The following is an 18,424-nucleotide window of genomic DNA, read 5'->3' as shown; positions in this document are numbered from 1 at the left end:
AAAAATCCTAGCGCTATCGCAAACCGTTTATGCACAAATAGATAGACTGCCTAACCAGAAGATAACAAGATCAGAGTTTTAGTTATGTATAGATAGATAGATGAGCTGTTCTCTAATATTGCCACCTGTATATTAGATTAAGATTATGAGGCACTTTATTAAAAATATCTGATTTATTTATTCATTGCTCACATTTATAACACTGAAGCATTGTTTCAAATGATCTTATATTGTAATATCAATAGAAAATTAAATATTTCCAGATTCTTAAGATATTATGACATATATTGGTCTACAACTGAAGTGATTTCAGAAATATTGGATCCAACATGATGTCACTTCAAGTTTTCTGGCCATATTGATCTCTCTCTTCTTCCACCTGCACTCACTATTGAATCCCAGGGCACTTTAATAATTCCTGAACTGAAGGATCGGAGAGACATTGTAACTGCCCCTTAGACGGCACCTAGCACAGATAGGCTAAGAAGCATTGGGACATTCAATTCAATGGGTATATTGACCCCCATTCAAACGATAGGTTGAACTAAGCATTTTGTTTTTTTCTCTACATTGTAGAAGCATAGAAATATAGAAAATAGGTCCAGGAGTAGACCATTCGGCTCTTTGAGCCAGCACCGCCATTCAATATTATCATGGCTGATCATCCAAAATCAGTACCCCATTCCTGCTTTCTCCCCATATCCCTAGTTTAATGTGCTCAAATGTATGTCCTTTTAAATTTGTTTTCAATAATGTTTTCATTTTTATATTATCTAAATCAATTTAAGCTGAGATTTCTTAAAAAGCAGACCCTTGATAGCTTAGCCCTCAGTATCGTGGTGAGAGCCAGGAAAGCATTGTCTACTGCCTTGCGATTTGTGGCGCAGTCCACTCATGGTAGGGTCACAGAACCACTCTCAAAGTCATTGGGAGCTAAACGGGTTAATAAGATGAACCTGTTTCAGACAACAAATGAGATCAATGGCAATTTGATCAATTGGAACTGATATTCAGATCATTCAGATGATACATTAAAAAGTAAGACAGAAACTGTAATGAGTTAGCATTAATATCTATCAGCATAATGATAAAAATGACACTGTCAGCTTGGTCAAAACACAGTTTAAAAAATTTTCTCACACCATTTTTGCCACAAGTGAACTGAATGACTTCAGGAGAAACATACAGAGCAAAAAAATTGTTAGTGTGGATGCGGTACCATTATGAATCATACGATTCATCAGTTGAAAAATGAATTAGTGTCAGAAAGTTGTACATTTTGGTCAGTCCTGATGACATATGGAATTCTGGCCCTTTTTATCATGGCTGAAGAAACTGCTTAATAATACATTGTAAATTGTTCGTCAGGTTTACAAGCCTAATACAATAATATAATCATTGTTACATTTCTAGATTCTTGTTCATGAATTGGTTTGTTGTATTATTTCAGCGACCTATGTTCTGGAATAAAGGCAGATTAATTTATTGAAAATCATACCCATTTTATTATCCTGTATTTTCTTTAATTTCCTCACTACCTTTCTCAATCCCATAATTAATGGTTTTCTGAGACTTGGGATCCTGGCTATTGCTTGGTTCTGTACTAAAAGGCTTCACTTTAGAACCTGATAGAGGTAAATCTTCAGTCAGCTTTGATTTATCAAAAGACTCAATAAATTGGTGATGGCCATGTTTTTTATATCTCTTCTGCGTTGAAATAGTTATTTGCTTGAAAACAAGGTAAACTATTTCAGCTATATTTAGAAGAAGTGACACACAAGCGACAGCCAGCATGAAAATGATGAAGATGGTTTTCTCTGTTGGACGTGAAATAAAACAATCTACGGAATGTGGACAGGGATATCTACTGCACACATACATGGGATCCAAAGAAAAGCCATAGAGATACCACTGACCCACAATGAAACCAATTTCAAGCAGAATTTTACACAAAACATGTAATATGTAAGTAAATAATAGGATTCCTTGTATTTTTACTTTTCCATCCCTTACAATGTACTTTGATGTCTTCTTAACTTTTCTGAAGATTTGTTCATCAATTAATTTGTGTTGTTTTCTCTCCAAGTGGACAACATGTAAAGCATGTCCAAGGTACAGCAAGGTAGGTGCTGAAACAAAAATGATCTGAAGAACCCAAAAGCGAATGTGGGAAATTGGAAAAGCTTTGTCATAGCATACGTTTTCACAACCAGGTTGCCGTGTGTTGCAAAGGAAGCCAGACTGTTCATCACCCCAAACCTTCTCTGCAGCAGATCCAAGCAATAAGATCCTGAAGATAAATAATACGGTGAGCCAAATTTTCCCAATCACTGTAGATTGTGCCTGAACTTTGTCCAGCAGTCTTCCAAGTAGAGTCCAATCCCCCATTCTTCAAAGTATACCTGCCAAATTAAACACATACACAACTAAATGTACACAAAATCACCTGCATTACAAACTGGATGTTATTCTTGTACTTTTCCATATGGGATGGATATTTGCAAGAGCTGTCGGCCTCACCTGTCACAACATCAACAAGGAGGCCATGGAAGCTCTGGAAAAATGCCCTAAATGGTGAATGAAGATAGACCATGTGGAAATTCAGCCCCTGGAATATATTCAACTTGTCTGAACTCTTTTTATTTTACTTTTTAGGTGCAGCATTTCATGTACGTCAAAAATAATTTTATTGAATTAAATTAAAGGTAACAAATTCAAGGTTAAGGATGCTGCGGTTTCCTTTTTCTATTCTTCAAATGCTGGAATACTCTGTACAACCCTGTAGGAGATTCTTCATTTTTGTAAAACAACAGCAAATTAGGAAGGCAACTCAAAGGCAATTAGGGCAATTAGGTAGGGGTGAGTAATAAAGATAGGTCTTCATAGCAATTGCCACATTCCATAAAATAATAAAATTACTGGTAACTGAGGTACTGTACCTTGTTTATGAATGATTATGACTATTCCACTATACAAGGTATTCGCCTCAAGGTATGCAGCCTGCAGATGGGGACATTACAATAGGGCAGTTACCTAGTTTATGCAAGTCCTCCCTAAGTGTTTGCACACATTCATACATAAGAACAGACCTGAATCGTCTTGGTCCATTGATTACTGCAATCGGTTAATAACAAAATGTATCCTTGTGACATTTTGTCATTAATGTGGGAAGAAGTTTCCTCTGTTATAGATTATGTTTATTTTTATGGCACAAAATACAATTGATCCATCTATAATTTCACCGAACATTATAAACCAAAGCATTGATCTCAGATTTGGCTTAAAGGTTCTAGAAAGGGATTACAACCTGTTACTTGCCCAGAGAGAAAATCTATAATTTCATCAAACGTTGCATCGTACCCACAACAGGTCAAAACGGGTTCACAGTTTAAGGATAAGGGGGAAGTCTTTTAGGACCGAGATGAGAAAAACATTTTTCACACAGAGAGTGGTGAATCTCTGGAATTCTCTGCCACAGAATGTAGTTGAGGCCAGTTCATTGGCTATATTTAAGAGGGAGTTAGATGTGGCCCTTGTGGCTAAGGGGATCAGGGGGTATGGAGAGAAGGCAGGTACGGGATACTGAGTTGGATGATCAGCTATGAACATATTGAATGGCGGTGCAGGCTCGAAGGGCCAAAGGGCCGAATGGCCTAATCCTGCACCTATTTTCCATGTAAAAGATTTTTCATAATTTTATTTTTAAGAATGAACTGCAGATGCTGGAAAAATCAAAGGTAGGTAAAATTGCTGGAGAAACTCAGCGGGTGAGGCAGCATCTATGGAGCGAAGGAATAGGTGACGTTTCAGACTAAAGAAGGGTCTCGACCTGAAACGTCTCCTATTCCTTTGCTCTATAGATGCTACCTCACCAGCTGACTTTCTCCAGCATTTTTATCCACCTTCATAATTTTATTTGATCTGTTTACAAGAAACAAGGGGAAAGGTTTGAATATCGAACAACCAAATGAAAGCCAAAGGGCCTAAGGTGAAATAATGTCAATTTACTAGAGTTGTTTTTTTAAATGTTAAAATTAAATATGGCAGAGCCTGATATCCCTGTAGCTCCTTCAATGAAAATTGATTTTTTCAAGATTAAATAATGATCTAACTGTAAAATGCATTGAAAATGTGTCAAGTGTAGCAGATAGTGAAACAATGGATAATCAAACACAATAATATACTATACAGGTGATAAAGCATGCAACATCCTCCCAGGGTTCAACTAGTCAGATGGTGACAGTGAAGACCATAACACAATAATGTCAAAGTCTAACTGATATTTAATCATTAAGGAAGTAAAAGATTTGTAAAAATGATCTGAAGTAAAGTAGCAGCATCCATAGATCCACCTGACACTGTGAACAGCTGTATTGTTGATTAAAAAAACACCCAGGGAAATGTCAATGGTCTGACTTTGCTCAATAAATTGAAAGCAAATTGTTAGAAAAGTAGAAGAGCTAGCAATCTGGTCATTCTACCACATTCTACCACAAGTATTAAGTAGTGATAGAGTAGTCCTTTGCAGCTAAGCTACTTTTAAATTATGCCGAAAATCAGATACAGTCTAAACCTTCCAAAACTGAATTTAGTAGCTAATACAGCTGCTCCTTTTGAGTTTGGTCCCACCTCATGTGGAATAGACAACTTCTCTCACCATAGACAAAGAATTACAGCATTTAAGTTCGAGAAGAATGACATCATGTCTTACAAATACAATTATGCAAGTGCCAACTTCACAGTAGTGAGAACTACCCAAACCTGCATTCTTGTCTCTATGTTATGAAATGGAGAAAGAGGCACTAAATAAACCAGAGAAAAGATTTAAACAATATTCAGAAATGAGAGTGAAGGGTAGCAGAGATGAAGCAATTAAACTCGCTGGAGTTTACAAGAATGAGGGGGTCCTCATTGAAACATACAGAATAGTGAAAGGCTTGGATAGAGTGGATGTGGAGAGGATGTTTCCACTCGTGGGAGACTATGCACTAGAGGTCATGGTCTCAGAATTAAAGGACGTTCTTTTAGGAAGGAGATGAGGAGAAATTTCTTTAGTCAGAGGATGGTGAACTGTGGAATTCTTTGCCACTGAAGGCTGTGGAGGCCAAGTCGGTGGATATTTTTAAGGTATAGCTAGATAGATTCTTGATTAGCACAGGTGTCAGTTATAGGGAGAGGGCAGGAGAATGGGATTAGGCGGGAGAGATAGATCAGCCATGATTGAATGGCGGAATAGACTTGTTTGGCCAAATGGCCTAATTCTATTCCTATTCTTTATGACCATATAGCCTTATAATTACAAAATGCAGGATGCACAGAAAAAAACAACTGGAATTCAGAGAGCTCAGAGAGTTGCAGGGCCTACCTATATTACAGAGATATTATTGGGGGGTGGAGGACTGGAGTCTTGGTGAAGCAGGGAAGGGAAAGGGATACCAGAGAGAGAGAGAGAGAGAGAGAGAGAGAGAGAGAGAGAGAGAGAGAGAGAGACTAAATAGGGAGTTACAGGGAAGACAAGGGATGGTATAGAATATAAAGTGGAGGAGGGGTAAATGAGATGATATGGAGTAAGAGGGCTTGAGGTGGGTGGTGGGAGGAGATCACCCTATCTCGCGTCCAGACAAGAATTTACAAATTCTCTAGATTTTTAGGTCTATTGGTTTGGTATAGTGAGTCAACTTAAGTTCTGGGCCTGAGACCTAGTCTAGCCCTTGTCCCTGATTCCTATTTTCTGGTCTTTAGTCCCAGGCCCAGTCCAGTCCTTGGATCACTAGCCCCTGAGTTCTTGGACCTGTCCAAGACCAACTTGCTAGTTATGCCAGGAGTTCTCTCAGTCTCCCTCCGCAACGGGAAGAATGTAAATGCAGCCCAATGTCCAACAAATAGCTACCATGCACTCTATATAATTTTAACATTTAATTTTTCTTCAAGTTTCCAATTTCACCCTTCAATAGTTCGAAACACACAGAGGGAAGACACATCAATTATGTCCATGTTTCCCCAAATTGTAGTAGAAATGCCATTACAGTTGCTTCTGCTCCCTCTTGTCTGTCGCCCGACACATACTCTTGAAAGATTACATTCTCTTCTTTTATCAGCCAAACAGTATCAACTTCAAGGTTCCTTTGTTTGTTTTACTTCAATGATTAGTTATTCTGGTAATACAATTGGTGATGTGTTGTGTTAACATTGATACTCTTCAGTTCGCAGTGGTTGTACTCAGTCTTGGAATTCTTGGGTTGAAGAATGGGTTGTAGCTAAGGTGCATTCTGAGAAGGTGGCACAAGACTTACACACGTGATCTCCTTTCAATTGTTGCTACTGCTGTTGTTTCAAAGAGAGACAGCATTCTTACCGTCCAGTAGGCTATTTTGTAAGCCTTATAACAGCAGCTTTATTTAAAGTGTTTTCAAAGTGTGTACTCCAGGCTCATTTGCTGCTAAATTGTGTCTGTCCAGTGCTTCTAGCAATTAGCAGTACAATATGGCACTAGGCTTACATGCTATACGTTTGATATTATTTAATCTAGATCATTCATTGACAATATGAAGCATTTGGGCCAAATCTGACCCAACAGATTATTAAATCCCATTGCGATGTACTCATGCTAATTCTGGACACACAGATAAACCTTGTTCCATTAACACCAGTAGTGTGATTACACTTGGTATTACCTCCAGACCTCCATATTTCTTGACTTGACTTGATTTTTTTTTCCCTCTCCCTCTCCCTCTCCCTCTCCCTCTCCCTCTACAATATACAGAACAACAGGAAGTGGTCAAGATCAGACTTTTAGTAATATAGAAGATACATATACAAACAGACAGACACACACACACACATATAAGTCTGTTTTGTTACAGAGTTGCTATAGCACGGAATAGCGTGCAAGGAGTGAAGCTTGTAATGTAGCTTGAAATTTAAAAAGAGTTGTTTGGGAAGACCTATTAATTTGCAGGTGCCATGCTTGAGATTAGATGGTGTTTGTAATCTGTCTGTTAAATGGGGCTTCAGCTTTCTAGCATTTCTAGAAAACAAAATCTATATATTTGGAAGGAGAGATTCAGTATTAATAATGACAGGAGAAACAATATAAGATATAGACTGAATAATCTTATTAGGACAAACACTATAGTTCAATGGATTTATTGTTTTATCTAAATAGTATCTAATGTTCAGTTTTCTATGGTGTTAATCTGCATCTTTAACACATGTGTAGAAAGGAACTGCAGATGCTGGTTTACACATAAAATAGATACAAAATGCAGGACTAGCAGCATCTCTGCAGAGAAGGAATGGGTAACATTTCGGGCCAAGAGGGTCTCGGCCCACGAAACATCACCCATTCATTCTATCCAGAGATGCTGCCTGTCTGCTGAGTTACTCCAGCATTTTGTGTCTATTTTCCTTTAACACATGTGTTGGTAGCCTACTGCTTATTATTCAAAAAATCAATTAGTCAAACATTTATCCCAAATTTATTTTACCCAATCCATGCACTTTTTTCACAATATGGATGTATTATTTTCAGTTTGACTTTATATATGTGATTGCTCTTTGTTTTCACAGTTGTGAGAAGGTTTTCTGTTATCCCTTTGAAAGCTTACAAAAATTAAATGTCCCAATTGTTTATTTACCTAGGCAGACAATGATCAAGTTAAGATAGCTGTTTTGCAACTCAGTCATTATTTACTTTGGAAGAAACTCATTAGTTTGTACTAGTTTAGAGAACTTTGGTCCAGTGATATTGTCTTTTTTGTACTGATTGCAGGATTAATGTATAAGGGCAAATTAATTGCTTAATATGACAAAGAAATTATAGTGCACATAACATGCATTAACCTTTGGATAGTGTTCTCCATGTATGTGGCATGCCTAATCATGGATATAGGGCATGAAGCAGTGGTGCCTGATGTATAATTTTCAAAACAATAGTATGCAAGTATGTTTTTTAGGAAAGATAATAGAATTATATTGCATATGAGAGGAGAATTGAACCGAAAAGTAGATTGTTTTGTCTCAGTTATATCAGACCACATTTTAGTCACTAGAGGTAGTGTGGTTTAGAAGAATGAGCCAAAAGTGAAATGTATAGAACCATGTGTAGGAAAGAACTGCAGATGCTGGTTTAAATCAAAGGTAGGCACAAAATGCTGGAGTAACTTTTGGGTCGAGACCCAAAACGTCACCCATTCCTACTCTCCATAGATGCTGCCTGTCCCACTGAGTTACTCCAGCATTTTATGTCTATATAGAACCATGGTTCGTTTTGACAGGTTGTATGTGGAGATAATGTTTCTTCATGCAGGAAAATCTAGAACTAGGATCACTATTAAAAAAAAAACATGAATCATCCTTGTAAGAGAGAGATAAAGTTATTTTTACTTTCTACCATAACTGTCTTATTTAAAGGTCGGTTGACGCAAAGTCTTTGAATATTTTTAAGGCAGAGCTTGGAGGTCCAACTAATCGTTTGATAATCCTCTTTTTTAATTTCTTATCAACCCCCTCCCCCAGATTCTACCACTACAGCAACAAAGTAACCTAACAATCTGCAAGTCTTTGTGATGTGGGAGAAGACTGGAGGAGACCCACGTGGTCACAGGGAGAATAATAATAATAATAATAAATTTTATTTATGGGTGCCTTTCAAGAGTCTCAAGGACACCTTACAAAAATTGAGCAGGTAGAGGAAAAACATGTAAGGGGAATGAAATAAATAGTAGAGACATGACTAGTACACAAAGTAAAGACAGAATTCAATACAAAACACAGTATGAGACAATTAATGCACAGATGAAAAGGGACGGGGACGTGGGGCTAAGGATAGGCAGAGGTGAAGAGATGGGTCTTGAGGCGGGACTGGAAGATGGTGAGGGACACGGAATTGCGGATCAGTTGGGGGAGGGAGTTCCAGAGCCTGGGAGCTGCCCTGGAGAAGGCTCTGTCCCCAAAACTGCGGAGGTTGGACTTGTGGATGGAGAGGAGACCAGCTGATGTGGATCTGAGGGACCTTGAAGGTTGGTAGGGGGAGAGGAGGTCAATGAGATATGGGGGGGCCAGATGGTGGAGGGCTTTGTAGGTGAGGATCAGGATTTTGTAGGTGATCTGGTGGGAGATGGGAAGCCAGTGAAGTTGTTTGAGGACTGGAGTGATGTGATGCCAGGATTTGGTATGGGTGATGAGTCGGGCGGCTGCATTCTGGACCAGTTGGAGTCGGTTGATGTAGGTGGAGCTGATGCCAAGGAGAAGTGAGTTGCAATAGTCCAGTCGGGAGGAGATGAAGGCATGGATGAGTCTTTCAGCAGCGGGTGGTGTGAGAGAGGGTCTGAGTTTGGCGATGTTGCGGAGATGAAAGAAGGAGGTTTTAATGACATGGCGGATGTGAGGCTCAAGGGAGAGGGTGGAATCAAAGATCACGCCAAGGTTGCGGGCCTGGGGAGATGGGGAGACAGTGGTGCCGTCGATGGTGAGAGTGGGGTTATTGATTTTGCTGAGTGTGGCTTTGGAGCCTATGAAGAGGAATTCTGTCTTATCGCTGTTGAGTTTGCAAATGCCACACAGCCAGTCTCCAAGGTCATTGTTAAATAGTATACGTAGAGCAATAGTGACAGTAGCTTGAGAACAGATTGCCTATCATTATTTAGTTGGGATGTGCAATTATACGTAGGTCATTCCAGCCCTTGAGTGTGAGCTATCATTTAATTTCCCCGTGCCTTATGCATGACTTTACTTAATTTATCCACCTTGGTTCTTTAATAACTTTGGCTATATTAATATAATCCAGGTTAAACTAATATTGATTTAGAAAAATGTGCAACGTGATTCATCAGTAAGATGGCATCGATTTGGCATCATTCTGTAACTTAATTGCAGTTGTTGAAGAGCAAATCTGACATTTTAACACCTGAGAACCTTTTAAGCTTGTGTGCATTTCATGAATGTTAATGCAAAGCTGACTTTTCTGTCAAGCAACTGATAATAAATCCATTGCTCTGTCGGCCATCTGATTGCTGACATTTGAGTTCTGGTGAGTAGAAAGCAGTAGGTAAGTATGAATGCACAATATTTCTTTTTAGATCAGAGAATGACACACATGTCCGTAGAAGACAGTTCAGATACCCTTCTTCATTCAGCACCAAACTCAAACTGAGTGTGAAGTATAATGGAAGGCACACCATAATTTGTATTAGGCTATTTTGAGATTATATGCATGGTTTGATCTCCAGTCAATGGTGAGTGGCATGATTTTGTTAGAGCAATGATGGAACCATTTTCTTAGAGCGTCAGAGTTCAGGAAAGAGCAAGCAGCTGAGATTGATCAGTTTCTATTGATTGTTATAAAAAAAGAAATTCTAGTTTAAGGTCAGTTGTAGCACACCTCCCATTAAATGGTGCATTGGCACAAGCAATTGTATATCACCAGCAAGAAATCTGTGGTGAGAGGGGAAAGATTTAATAGGAACCTGAGGGGAAGCTTTATCATACACAGGGTGGTGGGTATATGGAATGGGATGCCAGAAGAGGTACTTGAGGCAGATATTATAACAACATTGAAAAAAACATTTGGCCAGAAACATGGATAGGAAAAGTTTAGAGGGACATGGGCTAAACACGGGCATGTGGGACTCGAGTAGATGGAAAATCTTGGTCGGCATGGGCAAGTAGGGCTGGTGCCAATTTCTGTGCAGTGAATATGGATCAATATTTCCAGGCAAGTAAAACATATTAGCACAAATTAAAACAGAAAATAACTCAAGCATGAATTTGCATTACCATAACTAATATCCATAGTTTGATTAAAGGTAAATGCGTTTTCCTTACATTTAGATCCGTCAAGCTTCCTTTGCAAATTATGGAAACTGAAAGTGCTCGTTTCCACAAATCAATCAACAATAGCATCCAGGAAAGAAATTTGTGCTGTTAATATCAACAAATGGCAACTAAATCACTTACCTGCTTTAAATAGCACTAGGTTAAAAGAGACAATCTGCTAATAATGGCGAAGAAAGTTTTACGGAGGATGCAGCTGGTCGTGTGCAATGTGAAAAGAGCAGTGTGTTGCATAAGAAGTTCAAATGTTTACTGATCTAAAATGTTGTAATCACAAAGTTTATTTGCTTCACCACAGAAATGAAGGTCACATTTTTGCTAACCTATAAAATTAGAGCAACTTAACAGGACATCTGTTCCAATAAGAATATTTATAATAATTCTATTTAATAACTGTTAAATGAAACATCTGGATGATTTTGGTTTTGTTTAATGAGTGGAAAATATCAGTTTTGAAACGTAAACCGGCTTTCCCAAGTGACCACACGAGATATTTTCAATTATAGAATGACAATAGCCTTCTTATTTAGGTATGATGCATCTTCACAATATCCCATTTGTATCAAAGCACGTCATAATTAGAAATAGAATTTAACCTTGAGACCTGTCTTGAAAAATAGATGAGTTGTAAGATGTAGAGTCATTTCGACAGGGAAGGAAAGTGACAAAGACTACGGATGCTGTCTGTTCGTCTTTGGAGTGTGGGAGGAAACCGAAGATCTCGGAGAAAACCCATGCAAATCACGTGGAGAACGTACAAACTACGTACAGCCAGCATCCGTACTCGGGATCAAACCCGGGTCTCCGGCGCCGCAGTCGCTGTAAGGCAGCAACTCTACCACTGTGCCACTGTGACTGCCCTTTGGAGAATTAAAGTATTTAAAGTAGAAATGGAAGAGTTGATGTGTCCAAACTTAGGGTGTCATGGTGGCGCAGTGGTAGAGTTGCTGTCTTACAGAGCTCGCGATGCCGGAGACCCGGGTTCAATCCCGACTACGGGTGCTGTCTGTACGGAGTTTGTACGTTCTCCCGTGACCACATGGGTTTTCTCAGAGATAAAGTATAAAGTAAAGTATAAAGTATCCTTTATTGTCATTCAAACTTTTGGTTTGAACAAAATTACGTGCCTTGTAGTCATGACAGAGAATAAAAAACAGAACACACAATGAATACAGTTTAACATCCACCACAGTGAGTCTACCAGGCACCTCCTCACTGTGATGGAAGGCAAATGTCTTAGAGTCCTTGTCTCTTCCTTCCTTGTTCTCCCTCTGCGTTGAGGAGATCCAGGCTTTCGATGTTGGGATCCCGCCGGGTGATGGTAAATCCCGCGGCCGAATCCGAGCTCCGCGAACGGGCCGGTTCAAACTCCGCGGCACGGGGCGGACGAAGCTGTCACCCTCCAGTCCAGTGGATGAAGCTGTTGTTGCGGGAGCTCCGGAAAATCGGTCACCAACATGGGACCTGCGAGCTCCCGATGCTGTCGTTCACTGGGCTCGCGGCCGAAGCCTCCGAGGCTCCGAAGTCGGCCAGCTTCGCGATGGTAAGTAAGTACTGGCTCTGCCTCCAGAGCCTCGAGGTCTGTCCCAGTTGGAGGCCGCCAGCTCCGCGATTAGGCCTCAGCGCAGACAGAGACGGAGACGGGGATACGACAAAGAAAAAGGTTGCATCCCCTCGAAGGAAGAGACTAAAACAACTTTCCCCTGCTCCCCACACATACACAACTAAAAATAAACTAAAAATAAACCAAAAAATATGTCCAACATGACAAAAGAAAAAAAAAAAAAAAAAAAGACAGACGGACGGACGGACGGAAAAAGTCAGCTGCTTGGGTAGCGCCGCCACTTCCGGATCTTCAGTTTCCTCCCATACTCCAAAGACGTATAGGTTTGCGGGTTAATTGGCTTGGTATAAGTGTAAATTGTCCCTAGTGTGTGTAGGGTAGTTTTAATGTGCGGGGATCGCTGGTCGGCGCGGACTCGGTGGGCCGGAGGGTCTGTTTCCGTGCTGTTTCTCCAAACTAAACTAAATTTAAATGGAATTAAAGGCAATGCAGCAAAAAAATCAACTTGACCAATTATAGGAAGGAAAGGATTAAGGTAAACACTCAGGATAGTCCATACCAAAACACAGTGTGGCATTGGTGGCTAACAAATAAAGGTAATGAACAATTGTTACAGTTCTTGAAGTGTTAGAAATGAAAAGAGAAGTAAGGAAGTCAATATACCACAGAACAAAACAGATCTGCTATCACCATTGAAACTTGGCTACAAGCATGAGTGGAAAATAAACATAAGAGTTTAATACGGCCAGAAATTTGAACTGTAGTTTGAAGGATTGAAAACCTGGAACTCATTTCATGAGTAGAATATGATGTAGTTTAAACGAGACAGAGCAAACACAATCAGGTATATTTTGTAAATATATAAATAAATCATGTGAATAAGTAGCATGGCTAGAGCATTTGCATTATTTAAGTTAGTCTGTCATAATGTGTGCGGAAACTCCTGTTGTGTTTTGGAGCTAGATTATTCAAATTTTAGAACATACCATCACCACAACATCACTATGACCACAAATGCATAAGCAGCAAAGATAGTTTCAAATACAAACATAGTTTGGCATTCAGAAACTTTTGTAGCATCTCTGGAGTGTCACTCACAACATGACTCAACAAGTGGTCAACTCTGCGTGGTGCTCGGATGTGGCAGTCCTATCCAACTCCTGAAACACCTGGCTGTGAAATGCCGTCCCTTCTACCTACCGAGGGAATTCACTTCCATCATCCTGACCGCGGTCTACATCCCACCCCAGGCTGATGTCCACTGGGGGAGCTGCACGCCGTGGTCAACAAGCACCAGATGGCTTACCCCGGGGCATTTACCACCATAGCCGGGGACTTCAACAAAGCCAACCTGAAGAAATCACTCCCTAACTTCCACCAACATGTCTCCTGCAGCACCAGAGGATCAAACACCCTCGACCACTGCTGCAGAACCATCAAAGACGCCTATCGCTCTATCCCTTGCCCTCACTTCGGTAAATCCGACCATACTGCGGTGCTGCTTCTTCCTGCTTACAGGCAGCAATTGAACAGCGCACCCACAGAGGTGAGAACTGTACAGAGCTGGTCGGGGGAAACGGCAACAGACCTGAATATGATACAGTCGTTATTGACTTCATAAAGAAATGTGTGGAGGACTGCATCCCAACAAAAACCTTCTGAGTATTTCCTAACCAGAAACCTTGGATGAACCATGAGATCCGCACCATTCTGAAGTCCAGATCCTGGGCATTCAGGTCTGGAGATACAGAGGTCTACAAGAAGTCCAGATATGACCTTGGTAAGGCCATCAAAAAGGCCAAAAGGGACTTCTGCACCAAGCTGGAGGATGAGACAGATGTTCAGCAACTGTGGCGGGGCTTGAATGCCATCACCTCCGACAAGGCGAAATCAGGAGGCAGCTCAATTGTCAGCAAAGTATCACTCCCTGACGATCTCAATGCGTTCTACGCACGCTTTGATAGGGAGAACACTAATGTGCCTTCCTGAGCCCCCATTCGCTATGATGGTATTTCAGTCACAGTCACAGAGGCTGACGTCAGAAGATCCTTCAGGGGGGTTAACTCTCAGAAAGCGCCTGGACCTGATGGTATACCCGGTCGTGTTCTAAAAACCTGTGCGGACCAACTGGCTGGAGTTTTTACGGACATTTTCAACCTCTCACTTCTGAGGTCTGAGGTTTCCCCTTGCTTTAAAAGGGCATCAATAATACCGGTGCCCAAGAAGAGCAAGGTGCCTCAATGACAATCGACCAGTGGCAATAACGTCTGTGGTGATGAAGTGCTTTGAGAGGTTGTTTATGGCGCATATCAACTCCTACTACGACAAGAACCTCGACCTACTGCAGTTCGCTTACCGCCACAACAGATCAACGTGGATGCGATCTCACTGGCTCTCCTCTCCACTGGACCACTTGGACAACAAAAACTCATATGAGGCTGTTATTCATTGACTACAGCTCAGCATTTAATACCATTATCCCCTCGAAGCTGGTTACCAAGCTCTCAGATCTGGGTCTCTGCGCAACCCTCTGCAATTGGATCCTCGACTTCCTCATCCACAGACCACAGTCTGTCCGTATTGGTAGAAATGTGTCATCCTCGATAACAATCAGCACGGGAGCACCTCAAGGCTGCGTGCTCAGCACCCTGCTGTACTCACTCTATACTTTGACCGCGTAGCCGGACATAGTGCGAACTCCATCATCAAGTTCGCCGATGACACCACTGTTGTGGGATGAATCACTGATGGTAATGAGTCAGAGTATAGAAGTGAGATCAACTGATTGACCAAATGGTGCCAGCACAATAACCTGGCTCTCAACACCAGCAAAACCAAGGAACTGATTGTGGACTTTGGAAGGGATAGGATAGGGACCCACAATCCCGTTAATATCAATGATGGTGGAAAGGGTCAAGAACTTCAAATTCCTGGGCGTGCATATTTCTGAAGATCTTTCCTGGTCCCAACACACTGATGCAATTATAAAGAAAGCACATCAGCGCCTCTACTTCCTGAGAAGATTACGGGGAGTCGGTATGTCAAAGACAGGGTTGGAGAACCTGCGGCCTTCAGGCCACATGCGGCCTTCTAGGCCATTAAGTACGGTCTTTTGAATGAATCCAAATTTTGTAGAACAAATCCTTTTATTTTTATTAATATGTTTTTGTTTGTCTTTTATTATTTTTATTTTAATCTTTAAATGAACGTATTTAAAATACCAAAGAGTAAAAGAAGTTTCAACAAAATTTGCATTTTTTAAGCATTCAAATTAGCATTTCAACCTCACCTAGTTGTTGTCTCCAAGGCTCCTATAGAACTACAGATGGATTTGATTGAGCTCTCAGAAGATGACATTTTAAAGTCCTTATTTGATGCTGAAAATCCAATTGAAATATGGAAAAATGCAGTAGAATACCCACGTCCGGCAACATGCACGAAAAATGCTTTATTGCTTTTCAACCACTTATTGCTGCGAATTTACATTCTTCTATCTAACCCAAATGAAGATGCCCATAAGGTCACAAATGACGGATACCCATCTAGATCAGCTGAAACTGCATCTCTCCATGTTGCAACCAAATATTCAAATGTTCCCACAAAAAGCAGTCACAACAAAGTCATTAAAAGGTTAGTTAACTTTAGAATTAACAATTTTCTTCAAGTTAGTACATAGTAGTTAGATTTTTACAAAATACTGTACATTTTGAAGTATATCTAATTGATGTTTCATGGATGCGGCCTTATTAGATTACAGCTAACTTAATGCGGCATTTCAACATGAAAAGGTTCCCCACCCCTGGTCAGAGGACTCTCTCGAAAATTCTACAGGTGCACAGTAGAGAGCATGCTGACTGGTTGCATCGTGGCTTGGTTCGTCAACGAGCTTCCAGGAGTGGAAAAGAATGCAGAAAGTTGTAACCACTGCCCAGTCCATCGAAGGGTTCTATCGCAGTGGGTGCCTCAAAAAGGCTGCCAACGTCTGCTGCTCTCCACTCCGTAAGACCATCAGTAAGACCAAGGAACTGATTGTGGACTTTAGTAGGGGAAGGATGAGGACCCACAATCCTGTTTATATCTACGGGACAATGGTGGAGAGGGTCAATAACTTCAAATTCCTGGGCGTGCATATATCAGAAGATCTTTCCTGGACCCAGCACACTGATGCTATTGTAAAGAAGGCACATCAGCGACTCTACTTCCTGAGAAGATTACAGAGATTCAGCATGTCAAAGAGAATTTTCCTAAACTTCTACAGGTGCACGGTAAAGAGTATTCTGAATGGTTGCATCGTGGCCTGGTTCGGCAACTTGAATGTCCAGGAGCGAAAAAGACTACAAAATGTTGTGACCACTGCCAAGTCCATCATCGGCTTTGACCTCCCCACCGTCAAAGGGATCTATCATAGTCCCTGCCTTAAAAAGGCAACCAAAATAATCAAGGACCCACACCATCATGGCAACACACTTATCTCACCACTGCCATCAGGAGGAAGGTACAGGAGCCTGAAGACTGTAACGTCCAGGTTCAGGAACAGCTTCTTCCCCACAGCCATCAGGCTATTAAACACAACGAATAAGCTATGAGCTCTGAACTGCAAAAGACTATATTATTATATGTTATTTGCACTATATTTGTTATTTATTGAACTTTTCTTTTTCCCCCCCCACTATATACAATGTTTACATATTCACATATTCTGTTGTGCTGCAGCAAGTAAGAATTTCATTGTCCCGTCCGGGATATATGACAATAAAACACTCTTGACTCTTGAACATCATCAAGGATGTTCCTGGCCACACACTCATCTCTCTGCTGCCATCAGGTAGAAGGTACAGCAGCCTGAAATCTGGTACATCCAGGTTCAGGAATAGCTGCTTTCCCACAGCCATCAGGCTATTAAACTCGCCATCAAACAAACTCTGAACTGTAACAGCCTATTGCACATTATCTGTTTATTTAGGTGTATATATATGGTCTATGCTATATAGACACACTGAACTGTTCTGTATTATGCTAACAATATTCTTTTGTGCTGCAGCCAGCAAGAATTTCATTGTCCTATCTGGGACACATGACAATAAACTCTCTTGACTTGACTTGACTTGAAGGGTCCTCAAAAAATATTTGGAAAAAGAAGGGAGTGAGACAATGTCGGTGTTGAAGGTTTCTGGTATAGAGTGAATTTGTAAATTTGTGAGATCTCAGGCAAGCCAAAGCAAAAGAGGGAAGACAGGCAGTAGAAAACATATTTTAATAAGCCACATTGACAACTTCAAGAGCATTACTTTGTATTATCGAATGAAACACCCAATTAAGAGAAGACAGGAAACTTTAACACAGTATCACCATATAATAACATTGAATGAGATTTGTGGAGACTAGAGACATTAATGTAAAAGGGGTGGCAAAGTGGCGCAGCGGTAGACTTGCTGCCTTACAGCTAGAGAGACCCAGGTTTGATCCTGACTATGGGTGCTGTCCGTGCAGTTTGTACGTTCTCCCCGTGACCACAAGGGTTTTCTCTGGGTGCTCTGGTTTCCCCCCACATTCCAAAGACGTACAGGTTTGTAGGTTGATTGGCTTCTGTACATTGTAAATTGTTCCTAGTGTGTTGGATAGTGCTAGTGTATGGGGTTATCGCTGGTGGGCGCAGACTCAGTTGGCTGAAGGGCCTGTTTCAGCGCTGTATCTCTAAAGCCTAAAGTCTTTATCCTGTATGGCAATGGCATTTGGGAAGAATCTGTCGGAGAATTCTTCCAACTATTTTTAATCGGACTTTACTGGACTTTGTCTTGCATTATACCATTTATCCTGTATCTGTACACTGTGGATGGCTTGATTGTAATCATGTAGTCTTTCTGCTGACTGGATAGTATGCAACGAAAAAGCTTTTCACTGTACCTCGGTACACATGACAATAAACTAAATAAAACAAAAAAAATATCCTTCATGTTCAGTAGGATAACATGTCCAGTAGGAATACCTTGTATGAAGGCAGATTGATTCTTTGATTTTATATTTGTT

At 40.7% G+C, this 18,424-nt stretch overlaps 1 protein-coding gene across 1 annotated transcript; it reads right to left on the bottom strand.

Annotated features, from left to right (window-relative positions):
- Positions 1-154: 154 nt before the first annotated feature.
- Positions 155-11,087, bottom strand: LOC116973276 (gap junction Cx32.7 protein-like). The gene is made up of 2 exons (XM_033021190.1): positions 10,957-11,087; positions 155-2,402 (listed from the first exon to the last, which is right to left on the bottom strand). The coding sequence occupies exon 2, from the start codon at positions 2,386-2,388 to the stop codon at positions 1,507-1,509; it is 882 nt and encodes a 293-aa protein (XP_032877081.1). The 5' UTR covers positions 2,389-2,402; positions 10,957-11,087; the 3' UTR covers positions 155-1,506.
- Positions 11,088-18,424: the final 7,337 nt, after the last annotated feature.

The sequence above is a fragment of the Amblyraja radiata genome, chromosome 5, assembly GCF_010909765.2.
Source record: "Amblyraja radiata isolate CabotCenter1 chromosome 5, sAmbRad1.1.pri, whole genome shotgun sequence".
In the NCBI taxonomy this organism is placed as follows: domain Eukaryota; kingdom Metazoa; phylum Chordata; class Chondrichthyes; order Rajiformes; family Rajidae; genus Amblyraja; species Amblyraja radiata.
Note: the sequence above shows the minus strand (reverse complement) of the source record. Positions and strands in the feature narration are given on the sequence as shown.